The 24,605-nt window shown below is 37.8% G+C and overlaps 1 protein-coding gene across 2 annotated transcripts in view; it reads right to left on the bottom strand.

The window, feature by feature from the left end:
- The window catches only part of NLGN1 (neuroligin 1), a 549,479-nt gene that overhangs the window by 494,434 nt on the left and 30,440 nt on the right, over window positions 1-24,605 (bottom strand). For both annotated transcript variants that reach the window (XM_087933470.1, XM_087933471.1), the window contains exon 2: window positions 11,025-11,829. In XM_087933470.1, coding sequence (XP_087789596.1) covers window positions 11,025-11,538 — 514 coding nt within the window. In that variant the 5' untranslated portion in view covers window positions 11,539-11,829. The remainder of the gene's footprint in view (window positions 1-11,024; window positions 11,830-24,605) is intronic.

Here is a 24,605-nt window from a genome sequence, read left to right as displayed (position 1 = left end):
TCTGTTTGACAGGAATGCTTCTATCCAGTTATGCAGGTGTCCAGAGATACGATAAGATTTTAGTTTTAGGAGTAGTTTGTCGTGTATCACTGAATCAAAGGCTTTACAGAAGTCTATGTAGATTGCATCTATTGCTTTGCCCTGATCGGGTTGTGTAGTCCATATGTTTTTGCAGTGTAAGAGTTGCAGATTACAGGATAGTTTTTTTCTGAAACCATATTGTTCGTTAGAGAGTAGGCTGTTTGTCTCTAAATGGAGGATAATGGATTGGTTAATAATTGATTCCATGACTTTACAGGTGACGCAGCATAAGGAGATTGGTCTGTAATTTTCAACTAGACTGGGGTCTCCCTTTTTGAAGATGGGGATGACCGTGGCTTGTGACCATAGGCTTGGCAAGGAGCTGGTCCTGAAAGATTTTTCAAAGATTATGCTTAAAGGTTCGGCTATGGCAGTGGATACCTTTTTGAAGAAGTAGGCACATATTCTATGCTGATTAAATTTTAAATTTGATTATAATTTTTGAGCCAGCTGTAGCTATCTGCAGTGGCAATGCAGAAGACTTCATAATTTCAAGGAGTTTTAATTATATATCTAAATGTCTCGTCCTTGTTAAGAAAAGCTTAGAAGTATGCAATTCATTCTGGGCTAACCTGCTTGTCTTTTTACTCTAGTTTACTGAATAAGAGAGAAGGGAGTGGGAAACTTCAAATAGCTGTAAATCTGTGAAAATCTCAAATTTTCAATTCCCAATGCAAAATCAGGATCAGTGACTTGCAATCTTATGACCACAGAAGCAGGGCCATGAAGTCAGGGTGGCATATTTTAATAAAATCCTCAGGACTAGCCTTTAAGCCAGGAGCTTCAGCACAGAATCTAGAATTGGGTATTGTGGAAACTAGCCACTTAAATAACTCAGTTGTCATTATTAAAGAGCTCCTGACAGCTTGTAAGGGATTTGAGTATCATTTTGCCTGGTATTTATGCTTTCTATGTTATGCTTTCCTTCAGCTAATAATAAAGCTTAAAATCCCATTATTCACTGATGTGCTTATTGTCTTTTGATCCAAAATAACCAATTGCTTGGGCACCTGATCACAGCCTTGACAATTGGCAAAAAACAAAAAACCTACCTAATTGTCATAACTATCCAGTTCCACACTTAATTAACAGTCTAATCTGGATGCGATGAAGTATTTAATGGATTTATATCCTATCTTCTGTTTATAGTATATACAATATACCCATATAAACCTCTTCTGTGTTCTTTCCTTTTAGAAAGCAGGATGGATTTCTTTTGATATAAGCATGTATGTTACAATGATGGCATGCAGAAAATTCCTGCCAGCTGCTGCTATACATATAATTTCCATAAGAATCATTGAATGCAGCCTAGAAAGAGCCAATATACAGAGCACTGTCTAAACACCTCCAATCGCTGTCATAATTTAACAATAAGGTATTAATTTCTTGGAAATTATGAAATTTCCTATGTATACTTTCATCCAAAACCAAGATGAAACATGTTTCACACTTATTACTCCAGGAATCTAATTACAGTTCTTATTTTTTATTTATTTTTTCTTCATTAAAGCACACACACACACACACACACACACACACACACACACACACACACAAAATGGATTCTAGGTGAAGCAACCTGAATGAAGATGGAATTTCATGCTATCATGCCATAAATGCGATTATTCTTGCCTAAGTCTTAAAATAGACAGCACATTTTATTCCCCCACACCGTTCAATGAATCAAAGGTCAGTAGCAAATATTCAACATAGCATTAAATGGACTCAAGAAAGTTAGAAGATCATTTAGAAGTCAAACTTCTTCATTGCTCCACAGTCCAAATTCACCAGTGACTAAACAACAGATATCTCTTTGTGTATATGTGTGTGTATGTGATCAAAATAAAAAATACAAGTAAAAATAAAGATTGGGGGAAAGGAGAACAGAAACGTGTGGGATGAAGAGAAAAACAGAATAAAATACGTTAACTTCCAAGTTTTTTCAGCACAGTGGAATAAAGTTATTAACATTGCAGTCTCAACTTTTTTACTTTTGCTTAGGATAGACATTTCTATAACAAGCTTATCTACTCAACAAATCCCCAATCAGAATTTCACTTTTTTCTGTCTCAAGCACAAAATCTAAAAGCAGCTTCTGAGTAAGAAACAAAATTGAATGTGTTCTTTTCTTTGATTAAAGCGGTTAATTTGGCCATCTCTGCACCTATAGGTTGATACCTCTTTATCAACATGCTGATATCTCTGGGGCATTAAAAAATATAGTCTGATTGGCTTTTGTACCTTTAAAAATGATAAAGCCTCACCTCTTTATTTATGACTATGTGAAATCAATGCTTAGTAATAGGAGGCAAAAGTCACTCAGCTAATTACACATGCTTGATAAACAGCACAACAGCTAAGAAGAACTCGGCTGCAATGCACATTAGCTGAGGCATGTAAATTGCTGCAGTCCTTTTCATTCAAAGTGGATAGAGCAGTGCAGAGTGGGTATTGTTCCAAAGAGCCTCCTGATTTCCCTGGACACACATTGTTCTGGTCATCTGCAAACCTCAAAGGCAGTAAATGGCATCTTCATAATCCCACGTACAAAGAAAGGGCTGCAGGAAAATTAAGTCTCCCAGAAATGAATGGAACTTATTATCCTTGGAGAAGCTGCTAGAGCTTGGCCAGCATTCTCTATAGTGCCTCTGAAGCTACAACCGGCCATTTTTATAAGGACGGTATTTTAAAATTTATTAATATAGTCAGAAAACCTCAGGGTAGCCACAACTTTCTCTAAACATTTTATTCATGAGTCTAAAATAGCTTATGCTATGTGGAAGGTGGGCAAATAGCAGTTGCAGGATACCTACAAGGCTGCAGGGTTTTTTTTTTAAAAAAAAATATTTTTATTGCATTTCATTAAATGCTAATATACATAAAAAGGAAAAAGGAAAACACACGCAAAAAAATAATAGTCATGGTAACATACACATTGTCCAAGTGGGGGAAAAGCACACAGAGAGTGCTTTAATTAAAGCAAAGTTAAAAAGAAAAACAAAAAAAAACCCTTAACTGCCTTGCTTAGTAACAGAAATTATGATCCCAAATGTGGTCATAAGTGAAGGACTACTTGTACTTGTCTATACAAAATCTACATCGATAGACAATCTGCTCATAACTGACAAATGTAATTAGGTCTTCAGTCCATTGAACAGATGGAGCCGTACATTTTCCTTTTACGAGATTGCAATTATTGCTTTTGTACAGCCAATAACTCAAGGGTCTTCAAACTTGACAGCTTTAAGACTTGTGGACTTCAACTTTTCCTGAGCTAACATGACTGGAAGAGGAATTCTGGGAATTGAAGTCCATAAGTCTTAAAGCTGTCAAGTTTGAAGACCCCTACGATAACTTCTAAATTCATCTGAAGGTTTCTCATAATGAAGGTTCACCTTTGAACTTAGAACTTACTTCAGAATAGCTGTATACATTATGTCTATTTTAGAAACCCAATGAGAGAATAATTATGCCATATGTCAGAAATTAAAGCCATGGCAACATGAAATGTACAGTATTACCAGAACAGATTAATATAACAGAATAACAGAATTGGAAGGGATCTTGAAGGTCTTCTAATCTAACCCCCTGATGAAATTCTATACGATTTCAGACAAATGGTTGTCCAATCTCTTCTTAAAAATCTCCAGTATTGGGTCTCCGTTGTTCAGCACACAAAAAATTATATCAGTGGTTGCATAAAAGAAGGCAAGGTCAGAACATAAGTAGCTATTATGATTATCATTAAGTGTTGTACCTGAGGATTCTTCACTCTTGATGAATGTATCTTTTCTTTTATGTACACAGAGAGCATTTGCACCAAGACAAATTCCTTGTGTGTCCAATCACACTTGGCCAATAAAAAAAGAATTCTATTCTATTCTATTCTATTCTATTCTATTCTATTCTATAATAATTAGTAAATAATGTATCAAACAAGAGGATTGTAAATGGTGAAGTAAAATTTAAATATGCATAACAATTGTAATGTCAGAACAGATGCACTGTGTTGTATTTTTATAATAAAAATAAATAAATAATGAAAAGTAGGGAATGTTAGAGACATCAAACAATGCCATCTCTGAATCTACACAGAAATTCAGAAAGTCATCTAAGGATAAGTCATCTAAGGGCCTTCTCTGTGGTGGCTCCCTCTCTCTGGAACATCATCCCCTCCCAGAGATTAGAATGTCTCCTACTCTAGCACTCTTCCGGAAGACACTGAAGACCTGGTTCTGTCAGTGGGCCTGGGGAACCCAGAGTGGGATGGAGCCCATCAAATGGCTCATGTGATCTGCTGTTGTCAGGGCGGGGTGGATGGGAGTTGGGGGTAATTTTTATTTTTTTTCTATTTTTTCCAGATTTTGTTTTATTGTACTTTATAAATTTATTTGATTCTTTTTGTTAGTTTTTATTGTTTTTTTTATTGTATTTTATTTTTTTATGTTAAATATGGTTTTATATTGTGTAAGCCGCCTCGAGTCACCATTGGTGAATAGCAGTGTTGAGGTAATTCCCCATTAGAAGAATGAGCGCACACAGGGAGATGTAGTGAGAGTGGTGAAGAATAACACACAACCAGCACACAGATACACTGTATAGTAAAATGTAGGTTTTTACTTCCAGTAAACGGTTAAGCAAAGGCCATCAAGCAGTCCAAGTCATACATGATTACAGCAGTCAGTTTTCAGTCCAGAGATAATCCAATAACAAAGTCCAGTATCATAAACAGTTCAGTAACAGACTTACATCAAATCCAAGAAGAACTCTGATCAGCAATACTCAATAGGGAAATGCAGGAACAGCAATATTCTCAACAATAGGAGAGAACAACCCAGGTTTCTGGCTCCATCTTATGGCCATTTGAGGAACTACACCCAATTACAATTTTAGCATTCCCTTAAAGAGACAGTATTAAATGTCAATCCTGGTTTATATATTTTCCAACCCAACTGTTAGGTGACTTACATTCTTAACAGGCAGCAATATAAATTCAAATAAATAAATAAATAAATATCGGGCTGTTATTGAAAGTGATGGGAAGCCTACCATAGTACTCTCAATCCTAACCTATTCAGTTAGGTGAGGATTGAGATCAATTAGGGGACACCAATGAAAATAGGAGAAGACTACTTCCTGCTCTCTTTCCCATTCTTAAATTTTGTAAAAAATGTTGAAAAAGATGTTATTAATATTTTGCTGTATCTGCAAATGATATTAATCATGTAATAAATACCAAATGAAATGGGACAACTTGCCGCAGCTAACTCGCTGTGACCAACTGGTTGCCATAGCCAACTCACCGTGGGAGAATTTAACAATTCAATTTAATTATTTAAAATTCATACAAAATTATTTTATTTTTTGTCATTCACATTTCATTCTGTACCTCCTTTTCCATCCTTTCTTTAATTATTCTATTCCACCATTTCTTTGATATTAGTGTAACTCTTGTCCTCTAATAACTTGTCCTGCAAGTTGGCCATGGCCAGTTGGCTGCAGCAAATTGTCATACACCCTAAGTAAGGTGGTAGGAAATGCTTAAGTCTAGTAACCTTTATTCAGTCAATGACCAGCACGGAGTAAATAGATGGACAAATAGAAAGTACAAAGCTATAATCCCAGAACAAACACAGCTCAAGTGGAAAAATGAAGGAGGATTATAGGATATTATCACACTAAGAATGTAACATTGACACCAGAGTTATTCTGAAGAATGTAATACTTTTAGCATTAAGCTATCCTCTAGAATACAATAGATATAAAACTAGCACAAACTAATTTAAAAACTATATCAGATAATGGCTGGCCGATCACATATCAAATATTTTAGAATAATAACTCCTTTTGTAGTTAGCTTACTGTGACCACTTCTCTTGGAAAAAATAAAGGACAAACCTGAAAAAAGTCAAATCTGAAAGAGTTCGTAAGAATAAAAAATCTTAATTGTTTATAGGTTTGCTTTACAAAAGTAAATTCAAGAGCAAAGCCAAAAAAAAAGTTACAAAAATGCATATTCTGATAAAATGCAGTACCTAATGTAAAATAGAACATGTACATTTATTTATTTTTTTAAAAAGATTCAAATTCTCTATTTTTCACATGAATGTGAAAGACTGTATTTTGTGGTACCATTTGTACAATAAAAGTTAAATGATCAAAATACAAATGGTTCTCTACTTACAACAGTTCATTTAGTGAGTGAATTTGCAATGGCATTGAAAAATGTGACTTACAGCAATAACACTTAGACTTATATACCACTTCACAGTGCTTTACAGCCCTCTCAAAGTGGTTTACAGAATCAGCATTATTGCCCCCAACAATTTAGGTCCTCATTTTACCCACCTCGGAAGGATGGAAAGCTGAGTCAACCTTGGCCCTGGTGAGATTCGAACTGCCAATTTACAGGCAGCTGGCAGTCAGCAGAAGTAGCTGACTTTTTTACACTTATGACCATTGAAGCATCCCCATAGTCACATGATCAAAATTCAGATGCTTGGCAAGTGGTTCCTATTGATGACAGTTGCAGTATTCCGAGATCATGTGATCATCTTTTGTAACTTTCTGACAAGGAAAGAATGGGGAAGCCAGATTCATTTAACAACCGTGTTACTAACTGAACAACGGAAGAGATTCGCTTAACAACTGTGGCAAGAAAGGTCATCAATCAGGCAAAATTCACTTAACAATTGTCTCACTTAGCAACTTTCGCTCAATTCTGGTCGTAAATTGAGGACAAAATGAGGTTTCAAAACACAGATAAATCCGAATCCACAGTTCTCCTTCATATTAAAGAATGTATGGTCACTGTAAGCTAGTAAGACAGTTCCTCCATTTTGGCAGCCCTTTAGAACACAACACAATGCAACAGAAGTGGGAGACTCTGGAATAACTAAAATGTCATTTATCAATTGAACTTTTTGCCACAGACACTAACGGACCTTTAGCATCACTGTTTTAAACCAGAGAGGGGGTTCTACTGACATCTCCCCATAGGTTCCACATCTGAATGGTGACATTTACCCCTATAGTAGCTTCCAGGTCTGAGTAAGAGAGCAAGGAAGACAATATGGAATCATCTCACTATGTAATGTACTTATACATCAACTGTCTATATCATGGGTGTCAAACTCAAGGATCGGAGCTGGATCTGGCCTGCGATGTGATTGGATCCTGCCTATGAGGCCGGCCTGATCTACCCATGTGGCTTCATCCCGGTCTACCCAGGGGTGGGATGCTACCGGTTCTTCCTGGCTCTATAGAACCGGTAGCTCTGAAGAGCAGCAGATACAGAAATGGTTCTGTGTCTGCTGCTGTTTGGCCCACCCACCCCACCTGGGCTCTTACCTGACCTTTATTTCCTGCTTTTTCAACCGCAGTTGCTTTGTGCGGCACAGCTGAGGTTGAAAAAGCAGAGGAAAAGAGGCTTTTCAAATGCTGCAGACCTGTGCACAGTGCTTATCAGCTTAAGTTGTAGTACACGTGCACAAAATGTAATCACTGAACAGTTGAACTGGTATCAACTGGTAGCAACACCAATTGAATCCCACTCCTGAGTCTACCCAATGCTATCAGGCCAGCATAGCTTTGGCCTGGTCTACCCAATGCAAAGAGGAAACATGCCAGCAGTTTGGGGAGTGGCGTCAAGCTGGCCATGCCCACCCAATTGGCCACGCCCAATGAGTGGCATCAAGCTGGTCATGCCCACCCAGTTGTCCATGCCTGCCCAGTCCCCCGAGGTCAACCATAACCCTGATGTGGCCCTCAATGAAATTGAGTTTGACAATCCCTGTCTATATATTAATTCTATATGAAAAGTCAACCAGTGTTTGTAGCAATATAGAGAGGTCATTTCTGCAGGAAAAGGATCTCAACTCAGTCAGTTTTTCCTGCACATTGATGATCTGTATGCATGATGAAATGCAGAAAGGAGGTACATTCCCACGCAAGATTATAAGTATAGGTATGAAGTAATAAATAACTCAATTTGGAAGAAAAGGCATATGTCGCACTTGGTTTGGTGCCTGAGATCAGTCTTGCAGACTGAAGGTTCTACTATCTGCATCTACAATACAGTCTATGAATTGTTAGGAAGGGTCTGTCTTCACCTTCTTTCTCTCACACATAATACTTTGACAGAGTTGCATCTTACTCCTATAGAATGCATCCTTTACTCTCCTGGGAATCCATGTCCACAGGATTCTGATCAGTCTTCTAAAGAAGATTAGGGATGTGTCTACTTATTCATTCAGGATAAGGATATCAAAACAGCTGGTTTAAATTGCTAAACATTGCACAAAATTTAGATAAACGTGCTAATCTCTTAGAAAGTTTTAACCACAGCTTGTTTTTTTATGACTTAGCCCATTGCAATGTCCAGCCTGTATAGTTAGTATATGATTCAATGTACTGTATAAACCTAGAAAATAAGCTAATTCAAGTTAATAGGTTAATGGTATATTGTGTCTGATATAGCTCTCTGTAGACTCTACTAGTTAAGAAAGAAAGTGCAAATTAAGGTAAAGTCTACAACTTTAGCAACACTGAAAGAATGAGAGGAATAATCAACCTCCATTCTCATTTCTAGATCCATTTTTTTTAAAAAAAAATCTTAATGGAAGAACAATTTTGAAGCAGCGGATGGGAAGGGTCTTTGAAACAAATATAGAATATTTTTCCCTTCTGTTTTCTGAAAAAAAATTAAGTGCACAATCCAAAGGTAATCATATTAATCTAATGTTGCATCATTGTTACAATGTTTGATTTTAATCAGTAAACAAGCAAACTCTCTTAGGTCTTAATGTTGGAACAACTCTTTCAAATTTCACAGAATACAGAATGTATTATGGTGCTTGACTGGCATTTAACATGGTTATAATTGTTTTTTTAATGCAGTGTCTGTGTAATTATATTCTACAGCGCTCTTCTTTAATTCACCTCAAATTTCTACATCTTATGCATAAAGTAAAATTTACTGAAATTATTTGGGGTGTTATAAGCTTATGAAGTAGTGAATCTATGCATTCATCTACCTTGGATAGTAAACTACCATTAATTAATTGTGGTATTATGTAGCATTATATCCTACTTCAAACTTTAGTTTAGTGATGGTTAAAAAACTACAAACAAGCAATCTTATTAATATAAGCCAGGATTTTCTTACTGGATGCAATTCATGATAAAAAGGAATTAAGGAAGAGTATTTTCCTCCCAAAGTTATTCCCAGCTTCATAAACCAAACAATCACCTAAACCCTATCAATACAAATGGAAAACTCATGAATTTTCTTTCAGTTCAACTCAAATGTTGACAGGTTCCATTTTTAACATTTGTGAAATTAAAAGTAAAATAGCAAAAGCTATGAGTGTTTCCAAAACTATTGATTGAAGAAATAAAATTGAATTACATCATTTTGTTTTTCACTGAATAGATTTGCAAAGCAAAGAAAAAAATGATCACAAAATAGCAAATTATGTCAATGGCTCGTCAAATGATCCTTGTCAAAGGTATGATTGTATTGGTGATAGTTGAAGAATGTGATATTGCCATAAAGTTTTAACTGAATGCTCAGGTTTCTAACTGATTGTCAGAATACTTTGTTTTGGTAAACAATTAGGACTGCAAAGCTAAACAAAATGGAAAATACAAGGGAAAACAAATTCAGAATCTTCACTATAATGCCTCAAAAAAAAAAAAAAAACCCCACCTAATCTGAAAACATTTGTCAATTGATGATAGTCCAATATATCTCCATTTGCGATATCCAATACAAAACTGTGTGTTACTAGAAATATAAAACCAATATGAGGTGTGATGTACACTTTCAGTAAAATGATATGAAATAATAAACCTTGTAAACAAAATAATTACTTTGCAATCCATACTTTGTCTTCTGCCAGAAGAAAGTAACTATAATTCTATCTCTTTGGAAACAGCATTCAGTCTTTTAATCAGATACCCAGGAGGGGGAAAAAGAGAGTAATTTTATAAAGCAACTACAAAAATCGTCTCTGTTGCATTCAAGGGAATCAAGGCTATAAAAGCTTCAGCTCATTAAACTCTCTACTAAGTCACTGTCTCTACATGTGAAAAACACACATTACCACTGAACTCTACTTCTTTATCGGATGATTACATGCAAACAACTCTCCAATACCCTATGCATTAATGTTTCAGAAGGTGAAAGGAAATTTTGTTTAATTCTCTTGTTTTTAAAATATTTGTCCTATTTCACTGGTTTCCAACCCTATTAATTATGAACAATTTCTTCTTTCTGTACCACCACCATCAACAGCAACAACCTAATTGTCTTTTAAGATGGTGATGTTCCTCCCTATGGTTTTGAACAGTTTAGTTTTTGTTTTGTTTTGTTTTTCCAACCCAGGATTCATTTGTGTCCACTTTTATACATACCTCCTTTTCTACAAATTTTCTTGCCGGGTTTTCTGGCACATTCCTTGGATATTCTTTTGACTGAAAAATGAATAGAAGACTAGAAAATAACATGGAGCTCCAATGATAGACAGTAGGAGCATGCAATACCATTAGCTTCGATATGGGCTGCTTATTATATGTATCGTTTGAGTGCAGAAGAATCTCCTTCTTGCCTATCCATGCAATGGATCGAGATGTTGATGCATCTTTCTCAGGAGTCAATGGGAATGAGAATTAGGTACCAACTTTGACCTAAGGATAAGCGTGCTGAAAAGGAGTCTAGACTAAGAGAAGAATAAGGATAGCACTGGCTAGGTACTGATGCATACATAGAAAAGCCACATGCACACAGGTTAAAAAAAAAAAAAAACCAAGGGAAAGAAATTGGCATGCAGACAGAAAAAGGCGTGCTGGCTACCAATACACATGGTTTCATCATTTAAAGAAATATCAAACAGAAAAGTAAACAAAAGTTTCCCCTGCTCCTTAAGTAAGTAACTCACCATCTTCAGTTGGGACATATATATTCAAATAGAGGCAGTCTTCATTCTGATCCTGTACGAAAGTAGAAACTATATCCAAGTTATTCGTAAACCAAACAGGAAGCATGACTTCTGGTAATCTTCCCTCGATGATGTTTTGAGGACATACTGGTGCAAATTGTGTTGCATTTTTTATGTCTGGCCATGGAATAGGTGGCTCAGGCGGTTGAAATCGGTGTTCTCCAATAGGTGGGGCAGCATAAGGAACTCCAAGAAACTCGATCACTGGCCCCAAAATTTCATTGTTCAATTCCTTCTTCATCCCCCTCAGCTTTCCAAAATTGGTGGTCACCACAGGGTCAATATCATCCAACTTTTGGGATGACACAGCGGCCGTGTGAATCAAGAATCCAAGTACACAAAAAGTAAATGTGACATCCAATCCCATGTGCAACAAGCGAGCTTGTGTTGCCCTCCACACACAGTTCAGCCATACAGATATTGGGAAAGCCATGGTCCCACATGAGTTGTACATCTATGGTTAAAACAAGGTGATTTGTATCCAGCAAGGCAGAAAGGAGGTTTTCCCACTCCCACAGAAACCAGAAAAATCAAAAATCAAATAAGTCTGAGAATACCCAAAAGGCTCTTTGTATGATATCTTCCAGTGATTTCATTCTTGCTGATACAGCATCTTCTGAGTCCTATTTATCAGGCTACATTCGATTGACAATTCAGTTTTCCACTGTAGCAAGATGAAGAGAGCATCCATTTAATACAGATTCCCCACTTATAAATCAATTCCAGTTAACTTCAGGTCTATAGCCTGGAGAAAATGAAAAATAAATCATTAGTATGAAAGAATTAATATAGGCAGAATAATAACTACATGTTTTAAAAGTTACTGTGCATATATTAATAGTTGCCAGAGACATGTAAAAAAAAAATACACAAGTAATTTATAGTTTCCCAAGATGGCAGGTAAAATACTGATTAACCGGATATTTATGATATCATTTGCTGAATTTTTGCATTTAATTTCACTTTTCTAAAACTGGACACATGGATTTAAGGGCTGGAATAAATGTGCATGCAGTTTGTAATGCCACATTCTTTAACTAACAAAGAGGCTTGCGATCAATTTCAAGCTGATTAATATTAGGCAATTTGGAACCACAAATCAATTATAATTTTATACAACTCTGAGAGAGGCAGTAAACACTAAGATGGTATGAAACTTCTACAGAGAACCTCCGTTTTTCCAATACACTAGTTTTGAAGTAACTTCTGAAAATATGGTTTGATCCGAAGAGCCTAATTCTTTCTTCTGAGGCCCCTTCAGTCATCCTCACATATGAAAACATATTATTTCCTTATGAAATCATCCTGCATTGTTGAATAACTTAAAGAAAAACTCACAACCAGATTTCTGAATCGTGGTTTAGTTCTGAAAAAGTTTTTGACTTGCAATACATTAAAAATAGCAACAAAAATCACTTAGAATAGATAGCAAATGCCTCATCACCTTGTGAAGCAAGGAAGATTTACAGTGCAGGTAGTCCTTGACTTATGAGCACAATTTCTGTTGTCAAGTGAGACATTTGTTAAGTGAGTTCTGCCCTGGTTGTTAAGTGAATCACTGCAGTTGATAGGCTAGTAACACGGTTATTAAGTGAATCTGGCTTCCCCATTGACTTTGCTGGTCAGAAGGTCACAAAAGGGAAGCACATGACCTCAGGACACTGCAACCGTCATAACTATGAGTCAGATGCCAAAGTGTCTGAATTTTGATCACGTATCCATGGAGATGCTGGAACGGTCATAAGTGTGGGAAACGGTCATATGTCATTTTTTCCAGTGCTGTTGTAACTTTGAACAGTCACTAAATGAATTGTTGTAAGTCAAGGACTTCCTGTACATGCTTTTAAGTATTTGGGAGGATAACCCATCCTTAACATAACAAGCTAACTCATCAAAATTAAAGCAACAATAGCTCTCAATCAACAGGAACGATAACAGATTAATTAGACCCAAAACAAATTAAACTCCAAAAAATACAGATACTATCTCTTGGCAGTCAATGACTGATGAATACATCCAGCTCTTAAATAAATCTGAGGCATTTCTTACAGGAATATATTGTCCATTCATGTCCCCATAAAGACATGTGTCTAATATGTCACTATATTGAGCAGTGTTGGCGAACCTTTGCAGTGCTAAGTGCCGAAATGGGAGCGTGTGTGCGTGGGAGTGCCGGAAACTGAAAGAGCAGCTCCCCGGTGCTTGTGCACACCGGGAACCCGAGCTTCTTCTTTCCGATGCATGCATGCACACTGGCCACCTGGTCTCCCTGTTTCCAGCATGCATGCGCTCAAGGAGGCCAGCCTCTCAGCATGCATGTGCACACTGGAAATAAGAAACTCAGCTTCCCGACGCACATGCACTCCAGTTTCTGGCACTCCCACACATGCAAAGACCAGCTGGCAATGGGTGATGGCTGGTGTGCCCGGAGAAATGGTTCTGCGTGCCACTTCCGGCACATATGCCAAAGGTTTACCGACACAGATATAGTGGGAACTGTAGGGAAAAAACAAGTGTTCTTTAAATCTCAGAATGTTCTTAGACCAAAACAATGAGAAGTGTTTCTATATCTCCCTGGATCCTTTGCTTACCAGTATCTTGAATTTGGCTGGAAACAAACAGGTGATCATTACAGCTCTTTCAACCCTGATGTTCTCAGATCTCTGTGAACTATTTCTGGAAGTTGTATTTTCAAGGACAGTGTAACATAAAGCACATTACAGTTCTATTCACCACATACAGAAAACATATAGCCTGTAGTATGGACCTCAGAATTCAACATGAGTTCCTAAACTCAGAAGATACTCAGAATCACCTCGGTGCCTCATTTTGTGTTAGACTTTTCTCCTGAGTCAAAGCCTTTTATTTGATTTTACTTTCTTCCTCTTTAAATGAAGCTGGAAATGAGCAGTTATTCAGATCAGTACATAATGCTTTCAATTACAAGAGTGCCTTCTGTGACATAAGCTACATAGCCAAATTAAGCTATGAAGATGAGAGCAGACTTTATTCATTCATTCATCAAATTTATATGGCTGCCCAAGGCTGGAATGCAACAATAAGTAAAACAATAAATATATTTAAAACACTCATTATTAAAAATATAAAACTAATTATTATTAAAATATAAAACGAAATGTAAAGGAGAGAGTAAACATCTACTGCATTCATGAAGCCACTGTAGAATATTACTGGGGCCACTGAAAGAATTCTGGGATTGAAACCAAGGAACCCAAATGCATATCTGGTGTAAGATAACAGTCCCACATTCCCCAAGAGTGGTCTCTTCTTTGTCTCCCACCAGATCTTGCCATGCCCATTAACAGTATTACTACAGCCCAGGAGTTGCCAACCTTTTGGATTTAAGGGACCACCAAACTCATAATTTTAAATCCCGTGGACCAGGGACCCTGGGAAAATCCCAACAAAAGTCTGCAGGAAAATTCCCCACCCTGTTTTCCTACTGATTGATCATTCTTTATTTGGGATTGCAGGATATTGTCTCCAGCTCCGTTCTCAGGGGGACGGAGGGAGGGAGGGAGAGGGAGAGGGAGAGGGAGAGAGAGAGAGAGAGAGAGAGACTATTGGCTTCATGCAAGGAAAGCAGCAGAAGCAGCAGAAGTCTTTCTTTCTCTCCCCCAAACTCCACCAGAAATGAGTCTTTGCGGCACAGCCTCTTGGAGCAGGATGCCTTGCAGGGCCACAAAGATTCATTTCTGGCGGAGTTTGGGGGAGAAAAAGAAAGACTTTTGCTGCTTTCCTTGTGTGCAGCCAAAAGCAGAAGAAGAAAGAAGCAGCCCAGTGGCCAGGCAAGGCAAGTGGGGCGAGTGGGGCAAGTTCCTCCCCTCCGCTGTTTCCCCCCTTCCCTCATACCTCATGTTGCTCACAATGCAAGTGATGCAAGCCTTGTGTTCCCATGGGCCATGTGGGTGGTGCAGCCTTGTGTTCCCACACAGCCTGGATTAATTGCTTTGGGGGGTGCTTTGTGGGTGGCATTTCTCTGCGGACCACCAAAATTTTCTTGCAGACCACCGGTGGTCCCTGGCCCACTGGTTGGCAACCACTACTATAGCCCACCTCCACTTTTCCAATGACACCTTCCACTGCCTTTTCCAATCAACCCCTTGGAAGAGATGCTGAGCACTTCAAAGAACTTTAGCTAAACTATCTCTAAGCAGCCTCACCCAGGCACCATCTCCCTGCATAATACAAGATCTCACCTATGCTACAACATATTTGTGCACAGAAACAATCAATCTCTCTCTCTCTCTCTCTCTGTCTCTTTCTCTCTCTCTCTCTCCCTCTGCTACTTCCACAAGTTGTAGAGGCCTCCTTCATTCCCCTATCACTTGCCTTCATGGGGGAAAAGGGTCCATAGTAGACTGATACTCCACTCCACTCCAATCTGTCTGTCTGTCTGTCTCACCACTCACACCTTCAAAGCAGTGGTGGGATTCAAATTTTCTTACTACCGGTTCTGTGGGGCATGTCTTGGTGGGTCTGGCAGGGGAAGGATACTGTAAACTCTCCAGTCAGAGGTGGAATTTCCCAGTTTTCCAAACTACTCAAAATTTCCGCTAATGGTTCTCTAGAACTGGTCAGAACCTGCTGAATATCACCTCTGCTTCAAAGCTCCAGATGAGTAGATAGAAGAGATCACTCAGTAAAACAAATGACCAGAATCAGAAGCCCCAGCATCCAGAAAGCATCAGTAGAAGCAAAAAAGCAGCAGCAGTCACCAGAGGCAGTCAGCATAGCAGTGTTCAGTGCCGCCCAAATTGCTCTCCAGAACAACAGTCCAAATGCTGACACCAGGTCCAGAAACCTGCTGCCAAGTCCATAACAAGGACAGTGCAGCCAGCCAAGGATGGTGTAGCAGGTGTGGCTCGCAAAATGCCATAGATCAACAGGAATGGCGATCTTCCAAGATGGTGCACTCTAATCTCCAATAGTCCACTCCACCCAGGTAAATGCCTCCAAAAACATCTTCAAACACACCACACAAACAATCAGGAGGACATCCCAAGTGTAGTTCCCTCTTTCTCTGTCATTTTCCTAAAGAAGTCAAAGCCAAACAGAGACTTTTAAAAACTTTCTGTCTTCCTGATTCCTAAATCCTTATATGTGAGATAATTATGCAGATAACAATTTTAAGAAGAAGGATTGGAGATATTTGATTGCCAGGTCAAGTGTAACGTTCTTATGATTATTAGACTTCTTTCCTTCCTTCCAACTAAAGCACATCAAAACATCCTAAGTAAACCAAAAGACTCAAAAGCCCCAGGAGATGAAAAACAGGAATCATCTACAACATACAGTGTAAGGGATGCAAAAAAGCTATTACATAGAACAACTAAGCAGAAGACGGACAACAGAATGAAACCATATTCACCAACTAGCAGTCAGAAGACACGATGAAAACTTTTTTAATTTCATATCATATGGACAGACTTAATAATAGTTTCAGTTTGGATACTGTGACCTTTCTAGATGAAGCCAAGACCAAAAACCTAGGGGATTTCTAGAAGCCACTTTGGCATATTAGCTATCAATAGACACATAGACACAAGCAATATCTACCTACTATGCAAAAGAGATAGCCAACAAGCTAGAAAGGGAACAAAGACCAAAAGCTCCTCCCCACCAGTAATCAGCACCCAAATGAGCATAGAATAACTCCAACATTAACATCAGACCAACAATCAAGTAACAATATTCCAATCAAGGTATTGCCAAACAAGCCAACAGTAAACAGTCAACCAAAGAACTTTTAACAAAGAACTAACTTCCACTCCTACCAACAGGGCAAGACACTACTAGAACAAGGGTCCCCAATCTGCAGGAACCAGGCTGCACAAATGGTAAGCATGCAACACAAGTAGCAGGTGATTGTGAAGGTACACACAGTTGCACTTGACAAAACTAGGAAAAGAGCAAGCTTCTAAACAACTCTTCCTCCAAAGTCATCTCAGCAGTTCCTGTCCTGTTTTAAATAATGAAATAGACTTTTGGCTCAGATCAAACCTACTTTTGAAATAGGAGCCTAATAGAATATAAAACATCAGCAGAAAAATCCTAGCCACAAAGAAGAGGGAGTCAAGCTATTCTCCAAAGATATTCATGAGCGGAACAACTTTCTTCCAGAAGTTGTGAATGCTCCATCACTGGAAATTTTGAAGAAGAGATGGGAGAGGACAATCATTCGTCTGAAATCATATAGGGTTTCCTGCCTGAGTAGGGGCTTGGACTAGAAGACCTCCAAGGTCCTTTCCAACTCTGTTATTCTATATTCTAGCATGTTTTGGGGACACTATACCCAGGGTTAGGGTTAGGGTGGGATTCAAACTTTTTAACAACTAGTTCTGTGGGCGTGGCTAAATTGGTGGGCATGGCTTGGTGGTCATGTTATTGGCTGGGTGTGGCCAACTCAATATCACTCACATTGAGGCACGCATCTCCTCACCTGGCCACTCATGACTGTAGGGATGCTGCAACAGTCGTAAGGGTGAAAAATGGTCATAAGTCACTTTGTTCAGTGCCATTGTAACTTTGAATGGTCACTCCACACAAAGAAAGTACCAGCAAAGGAGTGGGGAAAAACTCCAGAGAAGTTCCTGAGACAGAAAGTCTAGTCCTGCCAAGAATGTAATAAGGGTTACTGGAGAGGCAGTTTCTGTAAGCAACACCAGAATGTTTCCTTCCTGCCTTCCTTACAGGATTAGGCCAGTAATTTCTTCTAACAACCGGTTCTCCGAACTGCTTAGAATATTAACAACCAGTTCTAGCTAATAGGTGCGAACTGGTAGAATCCCAACCCTGGGCACTATATCTTATCTGAGTAACTTTCTAGCTTGCCATTCAATGTGCTAAAATTCCACATTTTTTCCTATTTTTTTCCACTGTAATACAAGCAACATGGAGTTCTTTGAAAAACATTGTTCATTAAGAGTCATATTCCTTTTGTTTTTTCCCTCCCAGTGCATTTTATTACCTATAAAAGAAATATACAAGAAAATACAGTTCACCTTTACGGAGAGAGACTGTTTTTTTTATTATTATTAAAAGGAGAATTAGCAGTTTCTAATGAGAATATATTTTATCAACGCCTTACATAATTTTGCAGAGCAAATTCAAAAGGCGAATCTGCTTAAAAGCCCATCTGCTTTAGCATTTAACTTATTTTACAAAGGAGATTATAAAAGCGGCATAGAATAGCAGGGAGAAATGCATATTTTAGTATTTTTGAACATTTTTTCTCCAAAGGCAATAAAGCAATAAAAGGAGATTTTGGACTATTTCACTCATGCATTATCATCTCTTTTCTAATTTTAATAACATGTTTTCTGTAAAACTGTTTTAATTAACTGCATTAATACAGTTTTTTTGCAAAACTGCATTAAGGCAGGCGTATATCCATCCTTCTCCACAAGGGATCAGAAGATTTGTCTGGAATGTAGAGAATTAGAGATAATCTTTCTTTTCCTCTTTCTCTTTTCTGGAATACTGCAAATACTTAAATTCAACATCTATTCAAAATACCTTGACAGATACTTCTTAAAGGATAATTATTATTTTTTTATAAAGATTCAAATTTCAAAGATAATAAGAACAGTACTCACTATTGTGCTTATAAGTATGGATATATAAGACATATACTTATTTACAGATATAGGCAAATATACATATACATATATTATATGTATATCTGCATTTGTTTCATGTTTACTTGAAACAAATAGGTAGGTGGCCTAGTGGTGGAGGTCTCACCTCACAGTTTTGAGACTGAGTTCAATCCTGGGTAGAGGCAGATATTTCTCTCTCTGGGCACGTTGAGATTATATCTGCTGAATATAACTCAGCACTGATGACAGGAAGGGCATCTGGCCAGTAAACACTCAGCTCCATTCAGTTGCCCAGACTCCACTGAAAGGGATTATGGGATCATTAAAAGATGTTTCATGTTTACTTAGTACTTATTAATCTATATAGTTATCTGTTTGTAAGGTTTTCATATCACTTGAGTTTTTATTGATTTTTATTTTATAGTTGGAAGTTTACTGTTCTTTGTGCATCATCCAAAGTTGTTATTATAATATGGGCAGCTATTTTAATGTAAATAAACAAATAGATGAAATTTCTAGACTGACTGAGTTCCTATTGTAAGATTTTAATGGAATTTTGCAAACTGGCAGAGTTATAATGGCAAAGACAGCTGCTACCACTTCTTCCCATTTGATGGTTATCAAGACAGGATAAAGGGTCTTTATCAGAACTTCAGAATTGGGTCACTTTTTTAGGGGTTCCATTGTAACTTCAAATGGTCACTAACAGAACAAAACAACAGAATAGAACAGAACAGAATAGAATTCTTTATTGGCCAAGTGTGATTGGACACACAAGGAATTTGTCTTGGTGTATATGCTCTAAATGGTCGTAACTCAAGAACTACTTGTACTCAATTCATTTCTTCAATCTTTTTTATATTAAAACCATCCATGCTACTGCCACAAGTTGTATACATAATAACAGAATTTATGTTATGCAAAGATATGCTTTCTGAATCTGCCTTTCATTACTTATGAAAGTTGAATAGAAATTCTAACAAGCTGAGAAAAAAATAAATTCCTTCTCTGTATCTATATTTCTGAATCTGTATAATGTAATAGTATAGTATTCTATGCTTGCATTGAGTTGTATCTTCACTTGAACAACTTCGTTCCAAAACTTTAGGCCCAGACAATTTTTCACTTCAACAGATCTGTTGGAAGAATCTCTTCATGCTGCATCACTGAACCTTCATGCATTGCACAGAAAGGTGTGAAATACTCTAAGCCATGCACTGAATAATGTACTGACACCAGCCTTGTTTAGTTTTATTTCCACACTGGAACGTACATAAAAAAACTGACATAACTTGCCCTATAGCTGTACATTGTAATGAAAGTTCACTGACACATAAGATTCCTCCAGCGAAGACATTATTGCAACATACTTGATAAGGTTGCATAGAACACACAATACAAAGACTTTTTTTCCTAACAAATAAAAATTTGGCTTTTATTTTTGAAAACATAAATTTAGGAATCATGCTTTAAAAAAAATAATTCCTGAGGCTAATTCCCAGAACCTCAATACATAAATCTTGTTCTGTTGTTAGTGAATATATAATTTATTCAACTTTTTGCACAAAGAATTTATTAAAATTAACGACCCATCCATTAAAAGGACATCATTCATTACTGTAATGTCATGCTGATTTGCTTAATGGTAAGTCCCTCGTTAATGGAAAAACAAGATTTATATATAAAACCAACTAACTGGCGCCAAAATGCATTGAAAAACAAATAAGGTAAAATAAAAAAAATCAGGACATTATTAAATAAGTTTCTATTCTCTTTATTACAAGTATATCCTAGTTATTCAAAAAGCATTCCTTATTTTTATTCAATGCCTGGAAAAAAAATATTGGACTGTATGCAGGATATTTGAACCTGAAACCTTATGGGATTCAGATTTGTGCCAGTAAATGCAAATACAAACAAGGAAATAAAAATTAAACATCAGTTTATTGTAGCCCTATGGCCAGATACAGTTGAGTTTCTGGTGGTCCATAATTGAACATACATAGGAGTACCCCCCATCAACACTGACAGGGCAAGCCACTGGAATAGAAACTGATGACAAACTCTGCTTGTTACTAGCATTGATGATGTTATCTAATCAAATGTCTGCAAGCAAACAACCAAACTTAGAGAGCAGCAAAGAGTCTTCATTTAGGCCATGAGCTACAAATATTCCTATGTACCTTTATTGGTACATAGGAAAACTCATAAAACTGAAGACTGTGGAAGGCAATTTATAGAACTTGGCTAAAGCGATAGCCTTATGAAATTTCAGATTTATTATGGTAATAAATAGAAGAGTGAAGCAAACACATTTGGAAGAATATGATAAATACCAGAGTGCGACACTGCTAAAATTTGTTTAGAGATCTATATTCCAAATTCATTATATGTTGCACTTCTCACAGTGTCAAAATCAACAAGCACAAACTTTCCTTGTTTTCCAGTAGTATGAAATCCTTGAAGGTATACTCATCACATTCAGTTGCCAAGCATAAATTTTAGTTTAACAAAAATGAAAAGCATGCAGGCCAAATGGTATGAGAGATAGCAACAACCATCTGCGTATGAATTTTGATGGGCGTTTCAAACCCAATTTCATTGAGGGCTGCATCAGGGCTGTGTTTGACCTGGGGGAGCGTGGCCAGGGGGGCATGGCCAGCTTGACATCATTCATGTCGAGGGGTGCCTGTGGTGGCCCGAGTGCTCTGCCAGTGAAAACAGGCTCCAGAGCTCCATTTTCAGCTGCAATGGCCTCCTGCAACCTTCTGCCACCGAAAATGGAGCTCAGGAGGGTTGCTCCATTTTTGCTGGCATAGGGTTGCAGGAGGCTTTTGCAGCCTAAAATGGAGCTCGGAAGCCCATTTTCTCTGTCAGAGGTACCACAAGCTGATCCTTTGCTGTTTCCAGGGTGGCCCCATAGGCCAGATCTAAGCACCCCATGGGACATATCCAGCCAGCAAGCCTTGAGTTTGACACCCCTGCACCCCTGCACTATAGGTAGTCTTCACTAAACAATTCAGCAATGATTCAAAATCACAACCGTGCTCAACAAATTTACAATGGGTCCTCACAGTTGTAGCCACTGTAGTTTCCCCATAGCCATATGATCATGATTTGCATGCTTGGCAACTGACTCACAGTTATGACATGGCAGCAATCCATGTTCAGTGGTCACCATTTGCAATCTTCCCTGCTCACTTCTGACAAACAAAGTCAATGGGGAAGTTAGCTGGAGGTCACAGATGGTAATCACACAACCACAGGATGCTGGGATGGCACAGGATTCACCTAACAAAGAGAACTGGGACTGCCCCAGCTGTTGTCATAAGTTGGCAAAATCACATCATGTTGTACTTTATGCATGTGGCACTTGGCAACAGAATTGGCAGTCCCAATTATTATATCTAAGTGAGAACTATATGTTATTTCTATCCTTTAGTTCCAAAGGATGATGGGCTTGAATTAATCACTGTTATTATTTTAATAAAAACAAACTGATTTTTAACTCTGACAATTCACTTCACTTTATTATCATGTTAATTTGGATGTATAATCAAAGTTGCATTAAAATGTTTTTTCCCCTTTCTCTCTTTCTTAAACTATGTCTACACTTTAATGGAAGATTTAAAAAAAACAACCAATAACAGTTATTTATTTTCCATACTTCTTAATGCAGAGCAGAACTATGACATTTTATCCCGTGTGTAGGAGGCAAAAAAAAGTGATTTTCCCCATAACAAAAAGGAAAAGGGGGCGGGGGATAACTCTTGTCACTTACATGCAAAGTTTTAGACAGCTAAGTAATACAGAATTAAATTTAAAATGACAGTTGTGCTGGCTTGGAATATAATGGGTACTGAAGTGAATGTTTATTCCTTTTAGCAATTTGTAGTTAACTCTTACACTGTGTGAATACTTCAGTCAATTTGCCGATTTGTAAATATGCAACTGGGAGGGGAGTAAGGACTTCATAGCATTGGTATTTTTTCTCCCATTCAAATCCACCTGACACTCGGAAACTTTGCACACATTGCTGCCTTCTGGATCAATTGTAGCTTCCAGATGACCTGGAAGCCCATGCAGGGCACACTGCAGAAGAGAAATCTAATCAGAAAGTGACTATTTTATATATATATTATTTATATATAGTCAGTAGGCACAATCGGTAGGCACGACTGTGCACTTATGCATGCCTAGTGAGCAAATCTCTTGATTAATCTCTTGTACACATGTCACATAAGATAAATTTGTGCAAAGACTCCCTGGTCATAATTGCCACATGCTCTTCCAATGGGAGCCATAAGTCTAGGAGAAATTCTTGAAATAACCAGTACTTCCAATCATACTCCAAAACCTACAGCTAGCCAAAGCACCTCTCACAAGAGAAGCATTAATCTGATGAATTGGAACTGGCCATCCTTAATCAAGGACTACCCCATACCAGATAGATATGATCGATAGATAGATAGATAGATAGATAGATAGATAGATAGATAGATAGATAGATGGATGGATGGATGGATGGATGGATGGATGGATGGATGGATGGACGGACAGATAGGTGGATAAGTAGGTAGGTAGGTAGGTAGGTAGGTAGGTAGGTAGGTAGGTAGGCAGGCAGGCAGGCAGGCAGTCAATGTCTCAGGGGTTTTGTGTAGACATTGAATAAAATGGGGGAGGACCAAGCCTTGGGGCACCTCATACTGGATACTGGAGTTGCCAAAGTCTCACCCTATTATTCCCCATTACAATTGATTGGGGACAGCTACCACACAGGGCCTCCAATCAAAATATCTTGTATGCAACTCAAAAGATGGCATGATCAATGCTATGGAATGCTGCTAAGAGGTCTAGCAGAGTCAGAAGAGTCCACCTCCTTCATTACTTATTTTCATTCACAAATTCCCTCCATTCAAGCTTTAATATAGGTCATCCACAATAATGTCTACTGTTGTTTCAATCTCATGCCTATGTCTAAAAACTGACTGGAAGGAATCCAGATTAATACCTTGCTTCCCTTTTCTCAACCCTCTCGAGAAGGAGAGTTTTGAACCCAGATGGAAGTGTCCATAACCTATGAACTGAGGGAGGACATCTTCAGAAGATGTTGTACCACAAACTTCTTTAAGACTGTGAATACAAACCTCTCTCCTATAAAAGTATTCACCAGTCCTCAGATCTTGAGACTTGTCCCTTGCTGGCAAATGGAACAAGGTAGAGGAGAGGGAGCTTGCTTTCAGAAGCTCAAAGTGATGTATGCTGCATCCTTCCTATTTCTTCAACAACATTTTGGGAAAGATTGGTCTGAGAGACAGTGATAATCCAAATCACACAGCATCAACCCCTACATCAAACTGGCTCTAAAATGAATAGCGCACATGAATTAACCCACACAGAAAACTTAGTTCTAAAGAACCTACAACACATGAGCTTATATTATTACACGCATCTAACAAATAAGAGGAAGTTACTGTATGAAGAGTTAGTTCTGTACCATTTGCCATTTCCTTATCTGCATGTAGGAGTGAACTTCTGGATTGTGAAAAGTTATCATTTTCTTTTTACTTAATGAAAACATAAACCAGCTAAGAATAATTCTGAAATATTAAAATCCCATGTGTCCATGGATGTATATGTTGTATGCATTTCCCTGAAAAATATTAATCTCTTCTCTTGTTTGGCTAGCAAGCGTGCTTCCTTTTCTTGAGTAATGAAATTTGAAAAAGAACAACCCTTAAAGTTGCTAGACATATTAGTCTTGGTTCAATGAAGAATTAATTTGTAATAATTTGCGCTAAATTTAGTAATCTAGGACTAGTCATGGAATGACATAAATAAGATTTGACCTTCTAATTTGGTGTTTAGCAAATCTATCAAAGCTTTCACATTAGGAAAC

The sequence above is a fragment of the Pseudonaja textilis genome, chromosome 4 (genome assembly GCF_049901715.1).
Source record: "Pseudonaja textilis isolate UNSWEBS1 chromosome 4, rPseTex1.2, whole genome shotgun sequence".
In the NCBI taxonomy this organism is placed as follows: domain Eukaryota; kingdom Metazoa; phylum Chordata; class Lepidosauria; order Squamata; family Elapidae; genus Pseudonaja; species Pseudonaja textilis.
This window is presented reverse-complemented; position numbering and strand designations above follow the sequence as displayed.